The 16,218-nt window shown below is 54.2% G+C and overlaps 12 protein-coding genes across 20 annotated transcripts; 7 read left to right on the forward strand and 5 right to left on the reverse strand.

The window, feature by feature from the left end:
* Positions 1 to 248: 248 nt before the first annotated feature.
* Positions 249 to 1,686, forward strand: KVP18_000326 (uncharacterized protein; the record flags this gene model as incomplete). Of its 3 annotated transcripts, XM_067954647.1 has the most annotated exons (2): positions 249 to 1,298; positions 1,327 to 1,686. In XM_067954647.1, 2 exons carry the CDS (start codon positions 249 to 251, stop codon positions 1,684 to 1,686), a joined length of 1,410 nt encoding a protein of 469 aa, XP_067808080.1. The 3 variants fall into 3 exon arrangements, with proteins under 3 accessions (XP_067808080.1, XP_067808082.1, XP_067808081.1); XM_067954649.1 differs by lacking the exon at positions 1,327 to 1,686 and having other exon boundaries at positions 249 to 1,307; XM_067954648.1 differs by lacking the exon at positions 249 to 1,298 and having other exon boundaries at positions 1,321 to 1,686.
* Positions 1,687 to 1,745: 59 nt separating this feature from the next.
* On the forward strand, positions 1,746 to 4,334 carry KVP18_000330 (uncharacterized protein; the record flags this gene model as incomplete). Its single annotated transcript, XM_067954717.1, has 1 exon — positions 1,746 to 4,334. One exon carries the CDS (start codon positions 1,746 to 1,748, stop codon positions 4,332 to 4,334), a length of 2,589 nt encoding a protein of 862 aa, XP_067808087.1.
* A 25-nt stretch (positions 4,335 to 4,359) lies between these two features.
* On the reverse strand, positions 4,360 to 6,292 carry KVP18_000323 (uncharacterized protein; the record flags this gene model as incomplete). 2 transcript variants are annotated; one of them, XM_067954598.1, is made up of 3 exons in its annotated part: positions 4,360 to 4,784; positions 4,813 to 6,107; positions 6,133 to 6,176. In XM_067954598.1, the coding sequence occupies 3 exons, from the start codon at positions 6,174 to 6,176 to the stop codon at positions 4,360 to 4,362; spliced, it is 1,764 nt and encodes a 587-aa protein (XP_067808075.1). The 2 variants fall into 2 exon arrangements, with proteins under 2 accessions (XP_067808075.1, XP_067808074.1); XM_067954597.1 differs by having other exon boundaries at positions 4,769 to 6,292.
* A 33-nt stretch (positions 6,293 to 6,325) lies between these two features.
* KVP18_000322 (uncharacterized protein) lies at positions 6,326 to 6,913 on the forward strand (the record flags this gene model as incomplete). Its single annotated transcript, XM_067954578.1, has 1 exon — positions 6,326 to 6,913. One exon carries the CDS (start codon positions 6,326 to 6,328, stop codon positions 6,911 to 6,913), a length of 588 nt encoding a protein of 195 aa, XP_067808073.1.
* Positions 6,914 to 6,928: 15 nt separating this feature from the next.
* On the reverse strand, positions 6,929 to 8,500 carry KVP18_000329 (uncharacterized protein; the record flags this gene model as incomplete). Its single annotated transcript, XM_067954694.1, has 1 exon — positions 6,929 to 8,500. The coding sequence occupies one exon, from the start codon at positions 8,498 to 8,500 to the stop codon at positions 6,929 to 6,931; it is 1,572 nt and encodes a 523-aa protein (XP_067808086.1).
* A 16-nt stretch (positions 8,501 to 8,516) lies between these two features.
* Positions 8,517 to 9,455, forward strand: KVP18_000324 (uncharacterized protein; the record flags this gene model as incomplete). Of its 2 annotated transcripts, none has more annotated exons than XM_067954614.1 (1): positions 8,517 to 9,455. In XM_067954614.1, one exon carries the CDS (start codon positions 8,517 to 8,519, stop codon positions 9,453 to 9,455), a length of 939 nt encoding a protein of 312 aa, XP_067808076.1. The 2 variants fall into 2 exon arrangements, with proteins under 2 accessions (XP_067808076.1, XP_067808077.1); XM_067954615.1 differs by having other exon boundaries at positions 8,610 to 9,455.
* A 57-nt stretch (positions 9,456 to 9,512) lies between these two features.
* Positions 9,513 to 12,336, reverse strand: KVP18_000332 (uncharacterized protein; the record flags this gene model as incomplete). Of its 2 annotated transcripts, XM_067954759.1 has the most annotated exons (2): positions 9,513 to 9,867; positions 9,896 to 12,336. In XM_067954759.1, 2 exons carry the CDS (start codon positions 12,334 to 12,336, stop codon positions 9,513 to 9,515), a joined length of 2,796 nt encoding a protein of 931 aa, XP_067808091.1. The 2 variants fall into 2 exon arrangements, with proteins under 2 accessions (XP_067808091.1, XP_067808090.1); XM_067954758.1 differs by lacking the exon at positions 9,513 to 9,867 and having other exon boundaries at positions 9,892 to 12,336.
* Positions 12,337 to 12,382: 46 nt separating this feature from the next.
* Positions 12,383 to 12,712, reverse strand: KVP18_000331 (uncharacterized protein; the record flags this gene model as incomplete). 2 transcript variants are annotated; one of them, XM_067954737.1, is made up of 1 exon in its annotated part: positions 12,383 to 12,712. In XM_067954737.1, one exon carries the CDS (start codon positions 12,710 to 12,712, stop codon positions 12,383 to 12,385), a length of 330 nt encoding a protein of 109 aa, XP_067808088.1. The 2 variants fall into 2 exon arrangements, with proteins under 2 accessions (XP_067808088.1, XP_067808089.1); XM_067954738.1 differs by having other exon boundaries at positions 12,383 to 12,673.
* A 61-nt stretch (positions 12,713 to 12,773) lies between these two features.
* Positions 12,774 to 13,732, forward strand: KVP18_000327 (uncharacterized protein; the record flags this gene model as incomplete). 2 transcript variants are annotated; one of them, XM_067954667.1, is made up of 2 exons in its annotated part: positions 12,774 to 12,878; positions 12,905 to 13,732. In XM_067954667.1, the coding sequence occupies 2 exons, from the start codon at positions 12,774 to 12,776 to the stop codon at positions 13,730 to 13,732; spliced, it is 933 nt and encodes a 310-aa protein (XP_067808084.1). The 2 variants fall into 2 exon arrangements, with proteins under 2 accessions (XP_067808084.1, XP_067808083.1); XM_067954666.1 differs by lacking the exon at positions 12,774 to 12,878 and having other exon boundaries at positions 13,013 to 13,732.
* A 33-nt stretch (positions 13,733 to 13,765) lies between these two features.
* On the forward strand, positions 13,766 to 14,065 carry KVP18_000328 (uncharacterized protein; the record flags this gene model as incomplete). Its single annotated transcript, XM_067954682.1, has 1 exon — positions 13,766 to 14,065. One exon carries the CDS (start codon positions 13,766 to 13,768, stop codon positions 14,063 to 14,065), a length of 300 nt encoding a protein of 99 aa, XP_067808085.1.
* Positions 14,066 to 14,525: 460 nt separating this feature from the next.
* Positions 14,526 to 15,328, reverse strand: KVP18_000325 (uncharacterized protein; the record flags this gene model as incomplete). 2 transcript variants are annotated; one of them, XM_067954632.1, is made up of 5 exons in its annotated part: positions 14,526 to 14,540; positions 14,569 to 14,828; positions 14,887 to 14,977; positions 15,006 to 15,182; positions 15,212 to 15,328. In XM_067954632.1, the coding sequence occupies 5 exons, from the start codon at positions 15,326 to 15,328 to the stop codon at positions 14,526 to 14,528; spliced, it is 660 nt and encodes a 219-aa protein (XP_067808078.1). The 2 variants fall into 2 exon arrangements, with proteins under 2 accessions (XP_067808078.1, XP_067808079.1); XM_067954633.1 differs by lacking the exons at positions 14,526 to 14,540; positions 14,569 to 14,828; positions 15,212 to 15,328 and having other exon boundaries at positions 14,925 to 15,206.
* Positions 15,329 to 15,570: 242 nt separating this feature from the next.
* On the forward strand, positions 15,571 to 15,994 carry KVP18_000333 (uncharacterized protein; the record flags this gene model as incomplete). Its single annotated transcript, XM_067954771.1, has 2 exons — positions 15,571 to 15,713; positions 15,742 to 15,994. 2 exons carry the CDS (start codon positions 15,571 to 15,573, stop codon positions 15,992 to 15,994), a joined length of 396 nt encoding a protein of 131 aa, XP_067808092.1.
* Between the last annotated feature and the right edge of the window lie 224 nt (positions 15,995 to 16,218).

Consider the following 16,218-nt stretch of genomic DNA (forward strand, 5'->3'; position numbering starts at 1 on the left):
TCAATGCAGCGCGATTTCGCTCGGATTCAAATTTGCGGGAAATTTAAATTGCCGGTGGTGATTTTCTTTTCGTGACTCATGGTGGTTCGTCGGTTCGCTGCGGTGCGCAGTGAAGTGCGGAATCTGTCAATGCAGAATCTGTCATGATTTTTGGAGCACATAGATGATGTAGCCAAATTCAGTGTTATGAGTCGTGCGTGCGTTTTACCTGGCCGCTTGACCACCACACTGAGTGAATATTGGTCATTATGCGCCAGGATAGTGCGTCTAAGCGATGTTTGGAGTTACCATTGCTGAACTATTCTAATGTGCAGTACATTGTCCAGTTGGGATTGGGCGAGACAGATCTAGATAGATGTCGAAAACTCAACCGCGACGACTCTTGTCAGAAGTCGCAAGTGCTGACGTTCATCCCAGACACAGGATCGCACCATTTGTGGGTTCCAAAAGGAGGAGCTGAGGATCTAAATGCTAAGGCTGCGCCTAGCTACCCATTGAAGAGCCGTTACTATTCCCCAGAGCTTTCTCTGACGTACAAGCATGTGAGAGGCGAAACTACGCTTGGCTATGGCGACGGATCTCGCGTGATGGGGCATAACATGAAAGAAACCATGACGATGGAGGGAGTTGACTCCTCCGTTGGGATACATCATCAGCACGCTCTTCTTGTTCCAGGGGCTTCTGTGCCCCATATGGTGGCTGATGGCATACTAGGTTTAGCCCCCGCGCCTCCGAAAGTCACGTTGTCGCCGACGAAAGAAAGAATGTCGTTTTTGGATAATCTGACCAAGACCCTGAGGGAGCACAAGCCTTTCATCGGTTTCTATCTGCCCAAATTGACGAGCAGCCAACGTGTTCGTCGGTATGCGTGGGAGACGTTCGGGGAGTGGGAGATTCGGTATTGGGAAGCGGCTCGCGCCCGCCTGACTGTGGGCGAGCCCAACCCGGCCTACTTTACCTCCAGAATACTCTGGTCTGAGAATCCTCTGCGATCTCAAGGTCGGTGGGGCGTGGAAGTATCCTCGCTGAATGTGGGTGGTACCTCTGTCATCATAGGCCCTGCCCTCGTGGATACAGGCACCTCATTTAGTCTGATAAAGCCAGACGCCTTCCGAGAATTCAAGGAATCACTTCTGGCGGATGACAAATGCTGGGCGTCCTTCGGAGGTCCGAACGAAAAGGACGAGACCCTGTGGTGCAGGTGCCCCTCCGTCATCGAGAAGTATATCTATTCTGGCCGACGTCCCATCTCACTAAGTGTGGCGGATTCTGGAACTTTGGAATGGCCCGTGACAGACGTAGGGTAGCACTGGCGTCCGTATGCAGTACATGACCACGATTGCACATCCTACCCACGAGGCCTACTGCCTTGTGGGCATAGGTGAGGGGTCTCCCAACATGCCCTTTGAAGCGATCCTCGGCCTGACATTCATACAGTCGTACTACACGCTTTTCGATGCCGCCAGTCAAACAGTAGGGTTTGCCCGTCGACGACTGCTGCCTGAGGAGCGGTTTGGACTCACTCTCCCGTTGAAGGTGGCTCTGTTGACAGCTGGAATGGTAGTTGCGTTTCTAGGTTTTCTGCTGGTGGTGGTTAGGAGGTCGTCATCGATCTCGATGACCGAGCGAGACGAGGTGGAGATCGGGTTGTTAGAAGCGCAAGAGGAGGCAGACTTGGCGATCTGAGCTGGCCTCATTTCCCCCTATTTCAGTGGATGTTATTGTTAAAAACTTCACTTGTTCCTATGCTGGCAGGCAGCTGCAGCGACGCTCCTCCATCTCTGGAAGTTCAGAGAGGCACAATGGACCTGAATGCGCCTTTTCCGGAACCAGAGTTGATCCCAGACGCTGGGGACGGCCCCAGCTGGGACTTTGATGGAGACGATGACTCCAAATTCAAGCCACCTGGACTCAACCCCTTCATGAATCGGTTTCGACAACGCCACCGCCAGATCCAGTGGGCCGCAAGCAACCTGGTTGTGGAGGGCCACCGGGTCAAGTTTGCGCTGTCGGCTGAGGGTGTGGTGCTAGAAGGCGAACTATCCCTGTTTTCAGCGGGGTTCTTGCGTCTGTTCGTTGGGTTAGGTGACCGTTTCAAAGTGGACTCATCAGTCATTCAAGAAGGCGATATGGAAAAGTTGGCGGTGGAAGTCACCGTCACCGAGAATGGCAATCAATGGGTGATTGACGGCCCTGGACGAATGAGTGCCGTTCTGACTCTTAATCCCTTCAGGCTCGACATGTTGCTCGATCGAGAGATCGTCAACAGCGTAGACGGCATTCACTGGGAAAACTACACAGCCCCTGCTCCTAGTGTCTGGAAAGGTTTTGAAGACAGTACGCCTAAAGGGTGGCAGGCGGTTGGAGCGACCGTAGTCTCCCCCTCCCCGAAGGCTGTTTACGGTCTCCCACAGCACACAGGGCCACTGGATCTGCTTGGTCGCGGTCCCCTTCGCCTCTTCAACGTGGACGCGTTCGGCTACGAGGACAACCGGGAGAACGCACTCTACGGCGCAGTACCCTTCGTACTCGTACCCCAGGGATCTGTGCACTCGGCACAGTTGTGGTTGAACCCAGCCGACACCTACTTTGTGCCGCCTTCTGCTGGCGGAAACAGGTCTTCATGGGTGTCGGAAACTAATTGCATCGACCTCGTGCTTTTCGCCGGAGACAGCTCCATGAACGTCCTCAACTCCCTTAGCGTTGTCACAGGGTTTCCATCTCTGCCCCCTTTATTTGCCTTGGGCAAGCATCAGTGTCGATGGAACTACAACGACGAGAGCGACGTTCTCGACGTCTCCAAAGGCTTCGCTTTGATGGACATTCCGCTTGATGTTATGTGGCTCGATATCGAGCACACGGACCGTAAGCGTTATTTTACGTGGGACAAGGAGAAGTTCCCCGATCCTCAACGCCTGTTACGCGACCTGGCAACGGACGGTAGGCGGCTAGTTGCTATCGTCGATCCGCATGTGTCCGAGGACCCCGCCTACGACCTCTACTCGGACGTGCTCGATGCTGGCGTTCTGTCTGACGTGTCTGGTGAGGTTTTCGTGGGAGAGTGCTGGCCTGGCCGCAGCGTGTACCCCGATTTCCTGGACGAGCGAGTGAGGGAGGTGTGGAAGGGTCACCTCGCCAGTTGGCTTGACTCGGATAACAGAATGCATGTGTGGAACGACATGAACGAGCCTTCAGTGTTTGAAAGTCCAGAGATCACGCTGCCCAAGGACGCAACGCATGTCGATGGCAGAGAGCATCGAGAGGTCCACAACCTCTACGGTATGTTCTACCACCGAACGACGTTTGAGGGGTTAGCGCGGGCCCGACCCAAGAAGCGTCCGTTCGTGCTTTCGCGAGCCTTCTTTGTGGGCAGCCAAAAATATGGGGCTGTCTGGTTTGGAGATTCGATTTCCTCCGCAGAGCACCTGGCAATGACAAGTCGTTTACTACTGAGCCATGCCGTGGCTGGCCTGTCATTTACTGGCGGCGACGTAGGCGGCTTTTTCGGTGACCCTAGCGAGGACTTACTTTTGCGATGGAGTGAGGTTGGCATTTGGCAGCCCTTCTACAGAGATCACGCGCATATAGAATCGGCCCGACGGGAACCGTGGCTATTTTCCCCCGAGACTCTGTCCCGTATTCGACACCTCGTTAACACGCGGTATCGCCTGATGCACTACTGGTACACTGCCTTCTTTGACTACCATGCCTTCGGAGTACCTGTTATCAGAATGGAAGACCGGCGTGACGACATCTTTTGGGTGGGCTCGAGCATTTTGGTGGTGCCCGTTGCGCATAAATCCGTACACTTGCCCAAGCTTCGACTTTTTTCCTTGGACTCTGACCAGGAGTTCGTCGGCGGCAGCGTAAACGAGACCACGGCGTTCGTCAGAGAAGGGTCTATCCTTCTAACCAAGACCCACGTTGGACGGTCAACCGAAACTATGCGTGGAGCGCCCTTCCGGATGGAGATTTATCCAAACGAGCACGGCGAAGCCAGTGGCGCGTTGTTCCTGGACGACGGAGAAAGCACGCTTACTGAGGGCAATTTCGCAGTGGTCGACTTCCATGCAGCCATATTGGAGGGTGGAGTGGTGGTCACCTGCACTCCCAGAGAGCGGATAGAACGAACGTTGACTGCTGACGTGACGGGGCTTCGGATGAACCCCACTCTCTCGCCAGCCCTCAAGCCCAGCCAACAAGTTCGCGTGGCACTCCAGCACGTCAACACTTCAATAGGCTCCGTCCGTGTTGTTGGCTGGGGGGTGGCGGATCTGGCCCACTCTGCACTCCAGCCATGGACGCGACACGTATTCAAACGAACTGAGTTGTGATTGTGTTTGCTACACTCTCGAGATATCAGTATTCTGACGGACGACGGGCAGAAAGATTGGCTATTGCCTTCTGTTCGGCGGATGCCATCCGTTGCCAGGCCTTCATTCGATCTTCTTCGAAGGAGAAGGTAAAGAAACAATGCTGTAGCACCTGTAGCGCACTGAAACGACGTGTGGGGTTCACCTCCAGCATAGGCAGCAAGAAGTCGGAGAACACCTCAGCCACTGGCTGTCGGAGAAAGTACCTCGACCGTAGGATGTCTTCTAATCCCCAGAACTTCAGGTCATGAATATGGAGTAGTTTCCCTTCAGCATCGAAGAATTTCGACGAACGCCGGCCATGTTGCGTGATGATAGACGGAAGTGAGCCGAGGAGCTCGGACACCAATGCGAGATGGTCCTCGTCCCGGCTGAAGTTAGAGGCTGACTTTGGTTCAAATAAAAAATCGCCTGTGTCGATTAGTGTCCGGTGCCTCACCTGTTAAGAGCTCGTAGAGCATGCACGCATACGACCAAATGTCTGCGTTGGCACAGTAGCCACTCTCGGTCACAACCTCTGGTGACCTGTATTGCCGCGTCTGAATATCCTTGCAGAATTGTTTGTCGACCCAGCACGCATTGCCCAGGTCGACGAGCTTGTACTCCTGGCGTTCTGCGAAGAACGACCGTTTCATCACTTCTTTAAGGTGCACGGGCCCAACGGCTGAATACAGTACGCGCTCCGCCGTGCGCTCGTCCGCGACGAGCTCAGTGTAGACTTCATACGTCAGAAGGCAATGACGCCATCGTAAAATGTCCTCCTCACTCGTACCCATCTCAACTACGTAGCTGACGCCGTCCACATCCACCATCTCGAGGTCGTGGTCTGGGGACCGGGGAGGGTCTGGAGCCTGATCCTCAGCCTCAGTGTCGAGGGTGTCGGGGCCATCCGTTGCCTTCGGCAAGGCTCCGGCGTTCTCTAGCGAGTCCCGCGTAACCTCGAGCGCGTCTGAGGTGGGGAGGTTCTCCAGAGCTCCGTGGGAGTTCAGGGGAGTGGTGCCTGCGCTAGCGCCTGGAGTGGTCTGTTTGCTGTTCGGACCGCGTTTGCGCTTCCGACGGCGCTTCTTCTTCCCCGGCTGGGTATCCTGCAGGAGTTGCTCTAAGATATTGGAGGCCGTCTTTTCTTTGTTACCCTTCAGTTTGCGGCGCCGCTTAACTCTATTGCGTTTCTGCTTCATTTTGTTTTGTTTGTCCGAGGAAATACCGACAACCTCTCCGTTGGCTCCGTATTCGGAGGCGCCTGTGTAGTACTCCCGAAGAGGCTGAGGTGGAGGTAATTCCACCGCAGAGACCAGAATATTTTCCGGCTTGACATCTGTATGTATAACCCCGCATACGCGATGCAGGTAGTCGAGCCCAGCTAAGGTGTGTGCAGAGATTTTCCGGACAATTCCCATCTCGATGCCTTGGAACTTGTACTCCTTCATCAGCGTAAGCAGATTCGGTCCCATGACCTCGAACACCATGCAAATGTGCTCCCCGTTCAAACCGTTGTGGCTGAAGCTGTCGATAAACTCCACAACGGGACGTGTTGGCGGCGCAAGTTCCGGGAACAGGTGCTGGTGATACTGCAGCACCCTGACCCCCTCGGGATGAACGAACATCCGATTCACCGTTTCTAGGATTTGAATCTCGTCTCGAGCCGCTTCGACGAACTGCCGAGCAGCTTTCTGGAACTTCACTGCGACGTAACGTGGCGTAGGGGGAAAGAAGTCAGTGGCGAGCCACACAGTACTGAAATGGCCCCAACCGAGCTTACACTCGATGCGGTAGCGGTCCTTGTATACCTCCCCTGGATAGCATCGGTGGTACCCACCCGGGATGTACTCATCGAGGCCCTCATCTTCACTGTCGCCGTCGTTGCCTATTGGCGCGGGAGGTGCAGAGGAGTGCGACGAACCATCGGACCAGACGTCCATGGAAAATGCCGGAAATAGTCCCGTATTCTACAAATGCTCCCTGACCTGTTCGTGTTTGACCTGGACGACACCGTATGGGCGGGTGATGTGGACATATTCTTCAAACCTCCATTTGGACTGGATCTTAAGCGAAAACAACAGGTTGATGGGCTGCCTTTGTACCCGCGACTCAAGGATTCCCGCCAATCACCGTTCGAGTGCTTCCCGGACTCCCTGTCGATCATACAGTGGATTGGCGAACAGGGCGTGGATGTGGCTTTCGCTAGTAGGACCACCACGCCCAAGGATGCACAGCAGGCCCTCACACAACTGCTTGTCCCCCGAAGAGGCGCCTCGCACCTAACAGGGGACGACGTGTTAGACCCTCGCGTCGACAACCGATACGTAGACCTAGCATCTCTGTCTGTATATTCGGCCTGGGGAGATGTGGACAAGAAGCGTCACCTAAAGGAGATCGAAGACGCCACCGGTGTGGAGTTCAAGAACATGCTCTTCTTTGACAACGAGAAACGGAATATCACCTCGGCGAAACGTCTAGGAGTTCCGTGTTGCTGGTGCCGTGATGGCCTCTCCTGGGCAGTGTTTAAGGAAGCGATTCGGCAATCATTCTCTTCGGACTGAAAGTTATGGGCAAAGTCATTTCTTGACTCTACGCTTCTTTTTTGTCTTTAGCATTGTCTGGGTTGCCTGGTTGTTGCGGAACTCAGGAGATGTCGGATCCAAAGCGAATTCAGGTTCTTCATATACTGCCTGGAACCGAGGGTCCTCTGTATCCAGATTAAAGGTGTCTTTCTGGTCCCTCGGTCTCTTGGATTTCTTACCTCTCTTGGGGCCTTTCATTTTAAAGTCGTCGTCGCTATCAGAGGATGGTGGAGCTACAGGCTCCTCCTCCGCCTCCTCCTCCACCTCCTCCTCAATCTGCTCCTCAGACAACTCTCGTCCAACCAAAGGGAACCGTTTTCTCTTCCTGCCTTCCCCTTCACCTTTTCCTTCAGTTGTGTCGACAGCCTCGGGCTCCTCGATTCCCATGTCATGTGCTGCGAAGGCGCGACGCATCTCATCGGAGTCCGACACATCAGTGCTTTCGGCCTTCTCTTGCACTAGACGGATGTCATCGGAGTCTGAATCCACGTCGTCAGAGTCCACTCCTTCCAACAGTCGCTTGCGGTAGACTTCGAGGTTGTCCTCCGTGAGACTGGCTGCTGTGACTACATTACCCGAGGCGTCAAAGACGGACTCGGCCTCCTCGTCTACTCGATCCTTGGCGAATGCTGGCAGCTCGAACTCGGCAATGGCTTCTACGGAGGATTCCTCATCACTGGATACCTTAACGTAGTTCTTATATTCCATCTCGAGCACCTCCTTCTCTGTGAAGAGCTTCTTGAAGAAGCGAGTACGGTCTGGAGGATCCTCGTCCCAGGCAGTTTCATCTACGGTGGTGGTCTGCAGGTAGTTTTTGAAGGCCGCTGGTGGAGTGTAACGTTTCGGAAACTCCTCACAGGTGTCCGTTGGTTCGCCTGGAATCACCAAGTCGTCGGGCACGAAACTGATCTGCATTCCATCAATTGCCCAGCTGACGTCTGTCCCATCGAACTCCTCGTATATTCTGTCAGCCACGACCTTGTCCTCACAATCGACGATTGCAAAGTAGTACATGGATTTCTCTCGAAGCCAAGCGCGGTACTTGGCGTGACGGATGTCTTCTGGGTCCTTGGCGTCATACGGTGCGCCACGCTCTTTGTCACGCTGAATCTTATCCTTCCCGAATTCGGATTGGAAAATTCTGACTCGAGTCACAGGTTTCTCGGTTTCAAGAATGTTGCCTTTAGACAAAAATGATGTCATGATAGCGAACACATCTTTAGCTTTGAGAATCTCCCACACGAGGCCTTTGAGAGCCAATCTCGCCGTCTCCGCGTTATCTACCAGCGGAGTTTCTGGTATGCCTAGATCCGCCTCGGTCTCTTCTACCTCATCCTCTTCCTCGGATGATGATTCTGCATCCCACTTGAAAGGAGCATACTCCGGCACCTCCGCAGCGATGGCCTCGTCCTTCGCGGGAGCCTCCGTCTTCTTCACGACGACTCGTCCTTTGGCGTCTGTGGGGGCGTCGAGATCTGGGACATCTTTGAATCGCTCGTCCACCCGCAGTGGTTTTTTCTTCTTGCGCTTGCCGAACTGCGCTGCTTTAGAGAACCTGGTGTCCATCGAAATCGGGAATTGAATGAATCGGTTGGATCGACTACGGTTCGCTCTCTACTCTCCGCTAGCCTTCACCGCTCGAGTTTTTGTTGCGGCCAAGATCTGGGCACTCCGGATGGCAACTATGGCGTTGGACTGGATTTTTAAACCAGCACTCACGGACGCCTCCAAGACCACGGCAAACCCCAAAGGAGAGAGCAAAGGTCTGCACTCGGACCAGTTCTTGGCAGCTACAGATTACGTGCGCACCAGGACGGACCTAGGTGCTGAAGACCTCCTGCGGTTTTACAGCCTATACAAGCAAGCCACCGTCGGACCGTGCGATCAGCAGGAGCCATCGCAGCTAAACGTTTTGGCCCATCGAAAGTGGGAAGCGTGGCACTCCTTGGGAACCATGGATCACCAAACCGCCTCAAGGTTCTACGTGGACGGGGTCATACTAAAGTGGGGCACTGACATCGTGGAGGGCCGAGACCCGGATGACATTCCGTGTCCAGCCATGGGAGGCATGGTCCCGCAGTCAGTGACGCTGGTCTCGGACGACGCCGTTGAAGCGGCGGTCGGCCTAGTGGGCGCTGGGAACGTGGAGGGACTGAAGGAGCTGTTGATCGCCAATCCGAATGCTCTGCAGGGCCCTTTTTGCATTCCTCTGATGAATATAGCCGCTGATCGAGACGAACTCTCTATGTGCCGATTTCTAGCCGAGCAAGGAGTCAAGGAAACGGAGAAGGACGAGTTCGGCGACACTGCCTTTCACACGGCCGCTGTGGCAGGCTCCGCCAAAGTTCTGCGCTGGCTGGCGGCTCATCACGCCGTGCCCGCCTCTGTCCGGGAGTTCGACCCTCGCCCTATCTCGCCATGGACAGAAGTCAACTCCGATGGCGAGGCGCCACTTGATTTGATGGAAGATGCGTTGCAGTGTGAGCTGGTTCCCAAGCATGAAACATCAGTTGACATGTAGAAGCCTCGCTAGGGCCCGGAAGTCTGAATCTGCTCTGTGTGAGGCGAGTAGGGGTACTCACTGTTGTCGTTTGTCTTGTTTGGACTCCTCCACTACCTGGCGGTAGTGCAAGCTATAGCGCATGTCGAGCGACTCGAAAAATGAGCGCGCAGGGGACCTCGTGTTGATAAGTCCTGCGCTACTGCTGACGGTGATCGCGCGTCGCCGCCTGCGAGGTCCCTCTTGCACGTTGTCAATTGTTACTGCCAGAGAACGAATCACGGCACACAGCTCCGTTGTGTCGCTATCTGCGAGAGCCTGACCGTTCGTCTTCTCAAGCGCCACTAATGCCCGATAGATGCCGATCGGATTGAAACCCTCGCGTTGATGTGACAGGAGGATAAAGGCGGTTCTGGTCAGTGTTTGAAACGAACTGATTTTCGTGACCGCTGAAGACTCACCATTGAGCGAACGCCTCCACAGGAACCAGCATAAGGAACTCAACGAGATCCGCCTGACGAAGGCCCTTCTGATCAAATGAGTCTGCTGTAGGGCTGTGCGTGACGACCTGGTCTATGACCATTGCGATGGCGGACAGCAGAGGGGATTGGGCGTCGCAAAGGCGACTAACCGCCCCAAAAAGGCGAATGCCAGACAGAAGTTGCAGGCAATCCTGGTCGTCAGAGCTCAGTCCCGCCTGGATCCCCTGCAGATGCAAAGGCACAGACGTGTCTAGCCACGAGGCATACAGCGCTCGCCGTGGCGGATGAAGGGAAGTTGCCGAAGTCAACGCGATGAGAAGTTCGGTAAACTCGAAACTTGGGGGGTTCTCCGCTCGAGAAGCAAGAAGAAACCAGTGGTTGAGGACGAAATCGAGGAGGGGCTCCTCCGTGGACCCTCCCAAAGAGCAGTTCAGCAAAACCACCAGCAATCTGGCCAGCAAGCTGGAGATGTAGGTATCTGCGGTTTGCAAGCGGATGTCGCACATACGAAGTAGAGGACTCATCTCCACTGTTGTGATGGATCCCAAATCTTCCACGGATCCGATAACGATGTCTAGGGCTGAAGGGAAAACTACAGCCAGGTCCTCACCTCGCAGATCAGATGACATCAAAGGAATGAGCCGAGAAATCACAGAGGTCCTCACAGTTGGAGCCGCCTCGAAGATAACGGCGTAGACCGCCTTCAGCGCCGTACGGGTGATTTCCACGGAGGGGGCAGCCCAGGCGACGTTGACAAGCCCGACTACGAAGCGGTCCAACAGGGTGGTCGTGTCCACTACTGTGTGCCAGACAGGACTATCACTGTTGTTCGTTGCGCGTGATAGACAAGAGTCCACGGCAATGCCCAGGATGTCCACAGGGGAGGAGGGGTCGTTGATGATCGCGACCAGTGTTTGCACTGCCGGTAGAAGCGTCACAGAAGGCAGGTGATGGCACCCAAACAGGATGGACGCGAATCGGGTGTAACAGAATCCAGCAAAGTCCTTCGGCAAGCTCTTCATCGTCACAGCAACCCTAGGAGCAACCTCCTTTATGCATCTAAGTGTGAGATCCGAAGGTTCAGGAATGCACGACTCCTCGAGACCGTTGCTACCACCGGCCTCCGTCCCCAATAGTAAGCTCAAAGACTCTAAGCACAGCGCACATCTCATCACCGCATCGGAATCGAGTGGGGATCCATCCAGGTTCCGCCCAATGAACTCCACAACAGGCTCTGATGCCTCCCGAGTCGACAACAGGGACACTTCGCAGACCAATAAAGCGTCCCGAGTGGAGCATTGAAGGTGGTCAGGTTCGAAGGGTACCAGCAGGCGCAGAATAGTCTCAAAAAGAGCCAGAACGCCTGTAGGAGAGCCAGCTGCAGTCGCGAGTTGGGTGAGCTCCAGGGCACATCGGCTTTGTAGATCAGCCCAGACTTCGGGCTGCTCTTCGAATGACGCCTCGTAGAGCCCGGTCGTCAAGAGACCGTCTACCGCTCGATTCGGAAACAGAAGGCCCAGAGAGGAGTGCACCAGACCGGTCAGCAGAGGGTTCAGCGTGTCCAGTGCGTCGCGAGAGGACGTCTGATGAGCGATCATGAACTCTGACAGCGTCCACAGCGTCCTACTCAGCAGTCCCTCGCTGGAGAGGAAGGGGCAGATGTCGTAGGCAGCCAGATCGGCGAGAGGGGGAACAACCGCCATACCCCAGAGACCCAGCATCTGGCTTTCCATGCGCAACAAAAGCTGATTCAGCACAGATGTGACAAATGGACCAACGATATCCCTCTCGACGCCTCCGTGCCGACAAAAGATGAGAAGACCCTTGTGGACAGTTGCAAGCTCTTCCTCTCGTTCTAACGCGCTGAGTGGAGCCTCCATAAGAGCTGACTCGAGCTCCATTAGCGGGGTGAAGTAGGCCTCAGTCAGCACACGGAAGACCTTTCGACCCGCTAGCGCCTTCCTGCCGCTGAGCTCTTCCGCCGTCCTCACCAGCAGTGCCAGAGCGCGGAGACGTTCGTTGTGTGGGAGAGTTGGAAACTCCAGAAGGCTCTCGGTCAGGTAGGCCTCCATCTCAGGCCACATCATTGGAAAGTCGCTCCGGATGGGTGCCCGCAGAGCGGCGAAAAGGAGTTCTCCGTCAAGCACAGGCAGCGCCCTCCGAGTTAACCTCAAGAGTGAGGTCTTCAGCAGCCGTTTCTCAGCTGGAGACTTTGTGGCCTTCCACGCCCGTTCTACAGCTCCCTTAGCTGACACCAACAGGAGGAAACCAGTGTCAGATGTTAAATCGTGGCACGCCTCCAGTGTGTCAAGAAGGCTGCAGGCGTACCGCGAACAGTCTTCGTTCTGCAGATCGACCAGCTTTCTGGTTGCCTCAGGCTCTCCCAAATACCCCCTCGTCAGGAGCGCCGCAAGCTCCATTTATGTGCGAATTGCAATCGAATTGTGGTAAAAATACACGACACACCTAACTAGACTCGCTCAACTCCTCCGAAACGTACACTCGCTTCGCCTCTATCTGGTCCTTCCACACGCTCAGCAGGCGGCCCTCGTCCACGCCGCGAACCTGAAGAGTGGATTCGAAAGTAGGGACGTGCACGGGGTTGTAGAGCGGCGAAATAGAGTAGGAAAACTGGGTAACTTGTTTGGTATCCAACGGGTGATACTTGGGACCCCCGCTTGTGGTGTAGTTGGCGTAGTTAGTGTACTGGCTGGGGAGGGGGTGGGTGGCCTGCCCCGACACATACCGATGCTGCATGCTGGAGACGGGACCCTGAACTGGTGAGCTGTAGACCATACGCTTCGACTGGGAAATGGTTGGGCTAGCGTAAGAAGTCATTATTGTAAATTTGCGCCGTATGTCTGAACTGCCCCCACTTCCACCCAGACCCAAGAAGCTGGAGCGTGTGGAAACCGCATCATCCACTTTCATCTCAGATTTTTCAACTGACTGGGATTCAAAGGTAAGCTTCTAGATGCCAAATTACAGGTCCTTCACACGTACTCCACATCAGACTCGGCGAAAGACCGACCAGTTCTGGTATGTGTTCACGGAGGTGGGCACACGGGCTTGTCTTGGGACGTCCTTGCTCGCCGAATGTGTGACGTGGTGATCATAGCGCCCGACCTTCCCGGTCATGGATTGTCTGACCCTGCCGACATGGGCATCGACTCTCTGGTGGAGGCTACGGAGGCAGCTGTATGCGACGTCTACGTCAAACTCGCAGCCAAGGGTCCGACAGTGCTGGTTGGACACAGCCTCGGAGGCAGTATTGCTGTGCGCTTGGCTCATAGGGACCGCGTTCCTTCTATTAAGGCCCTGGTAGTGCTCGATGCGGTGGAAACCACAGCTGTGGCCAGCCTGTCCCACATGTCACATTTCGTCAAGAACATCCCAAAGCGTTTCCCCTCCCAGAGAGCGGCAGTAGAGTGGTCTCTCCACAACATGCTGAAGAACTCTGAGTCTGCCCGACTGTCTGTTCCCAGCCAGCTGAAGCTCGTCGAAGACCACTACGAGTGGCGTCTAGACCTGTCGACAACTGAGAAGTACTGGCCTGGCTGGTTCGATGGTCTGACTGAAATGTTTCTGGGCTGCTCTGGAGTGTATAAAGTACTCATGGTGGCTGGTCGCCGAGAAACGCTAGACAAGAAGCTTATCATCGGCCATATGCAAGGAAAGTTCCAGCTAATTCCCCTTCCTCACAGTGGCCATGTGCTCATGGAAGACCAGCCTGACGCCGTGGCTGCCGCACTCACGACGCTCATCAAGCGTCTTTCACTGACTGAAACCGTATTTACTGCCCCCCTTGACTCATAACCTGCTATTTCTCGCAAAATCAACAATACCAACATGCATCACTCTCCCATTACCCGACAGTACTCAAGCCAATCTTACAGCCCTACAACGCCTATGTCATACGGCGGCCATTCCCAACATTGCCACGTCCGCCAGGTATCGACTCCCGGAGTGAACCAGAAGTACCAGCCCGCCCACTCCACCCGCGCTGAGACCTGGTCAAACCAGACGCAGATGCCGTACGACGCTGCTTCCGTGACCACTTACGAGTGTGCACCAACCTACGTCATGGACGGTCACAACTTCCACGACTACTGGGCTCGAGCTTGCAAGGCTGATCGTGATTATATTTAAACAGCTGACTTTAGCTTGTGAGTTTTGAAACATAATAGAAGGCTGAAAGAGTCAGAATTATGTCTGAGCGCGGATGCACAGTCCTTGTCACTCGTTATAAGGATTCAGGCCCTTCGATAGCGTTTGCTTAGACCTGCGATGGCACAGTCCTTGCGACGCTGCAAAGACCATAAATGCTGTGGGAGAGAAAACCTGTGATTATGTCTGGGACCGAAAAATTTTAACTCTCGATGAATGTTGAGTGATCTGTTGTCTTTGGAAGCGGAACTAGCCTCAGCCGTATCTACACTAGAGCAGGAGATTCTCGACTTGGAGGAAACGTACTTTGCGTCACCTTCGTCCATTGGGGGCTTAGTAGTTGGCTACGGTTGTTCCTCGAAGAAACGGAAACGCAAGACACCGAGTTTCAGTTCAACGAACTCCACAAAGAGAGCTAGAATCTCGAGTGGTAAGGCGAAGGTCACTTAGCTTGTTGCTGGGTTGATCATTTAACTGGCACCTACTTGAAGAAGGGTACCAATCCCGAACGTTAACCCGCCTGCTATGACTCCATTGGACATCATAATGAGCCCCGACTGCCAGGCGGACTGGCATACGAATTGAGCCTTCATAACTCCCAAGGCGAACAGAGTCAGCGCACAGGAGACTGCAGTGAAGGCAAAAGCCCAGTGGGCGTGTACGGAGGACCCAAGCCAGCGGAAGAGACCGTAGGACAGTAGCGGGACGGAGCCGAACACCATGAAAGCTCCAAACATCGCAAGGCCTGTAACGGTGATAGAATAGATTAATGAAAAATCAAGAACTAAAGATTATAGGCGTACCTTTCGTGAATGGCGACAGATCCAGCCCGTCAACGCAGTCAGCCATGCCAAGTCCGAGCTCCTCCTTCATCATATGGCTGAGGAAGAACTCCTGTGTGGCCCTGCCTCTCTTGCCTCACTGGGTACTTGAACGCTATTTCAGTGAATGTAACAGCGTCCTCGGTCGTGAAGCCGTACCGACCGGTGTAGATCTCAATCATCTCGCGCTTTTCGCCTTCAGGGTTGTACGTGACCTCCCATTGTTCACGGGCTTTTTCGCACTCGTAGAAGTCGGATTCGGACTTCTCAGAGATGTACTGAATGAGGTCACCCCGTGGCATCTCACTTCACCGAAACCCATAGACACTGCGTCTCCAATGAGATTTCCGAAACCGATGATGAGGATCTGGACCCCCGTGAGCTCAGCACCAACACACCCCGCTAGAACAGCGAATATGGTCATGATGCCGTCCAGGCCACCGAAGACCATCACCTTCAAAAGCTCTCCGGACGTCCATATCCCCCCATCCCCATGATGGCTATTCGTCTTGCTGTGCGATCGCCTGCGTCATGCGATACTACTCGTGTTACTTTAAGGCCTCCAGGTCTCGGTTCACGTACGCATCACGCGATAACATTAGGTTCCTGGAGAGCAGCGGAGCTTCTCTTGCTGTCATTGAAGTAGAATATTATAGGAATTCTAAGATGGAGGAGGAACAAGCAGATCTGGCCAGTTTGAAGTTTGGGAAGGAGCTCGAAGAGAGTCGGTGCCTCAATCTTTGCGAAGTCAAATTGCTGCTGACAGATGTGCTGAAAAGTGGGAAGAAACGAAGTTCCATGGCGGAAAAGTGAGTCTTCCTATTCCCCTAAATTCAGCCTCATCAAGCAGTCGTACGATTACGCCTGCCGATTTGCTCGTGTGCAAGGCCGTATGAACGTGCTCAATTTGCGAGATACGCTGGAACATCACGTCACTATGAAGGAGATTGAGATCGCGCTGCTTGTCAACCTCCAGCCGCGGTCAGTAGACGAAGCTAAAACGCTGATCCCCTCCCTACAGAGGTTCTCAGACGACGACGTCAGAACGTACCTATCAGATATGGAGAGCTACAGGCTGGGAGGCTCCTAGGCGTTGTATGTTGTCGCGATAATTTCGAGGGACAGAGATTCTCCCCACGCTCACATTACTGCAGTGTATTTATAATTTCAATATGACCAAACGTTCTGTATGCCAAAAAAATTGGGATAGCGTTAGGCGTCTGATTGACAAGAGAATTCATGTCGGGAGCAAGACGTTCATCACGTCAGAAGACGCAATTCCAATGCGGGCGGCTCCAGAAATTATCTCGAATG

The sequence above is a fragment of a genome (assembly GCF_019968955.1).
Source record: "MAG: Porospora cf. gigantea A chromosome Unknown PgA_NODE_505_length_16231_cov_336.131, whole genome shotgun sequence".
NCBI lineage: Eukaryota > Apicomplexa > Conoidasida > Eugregarinorida > Porosporidae > Porospora > Porospora cf. gigantea A.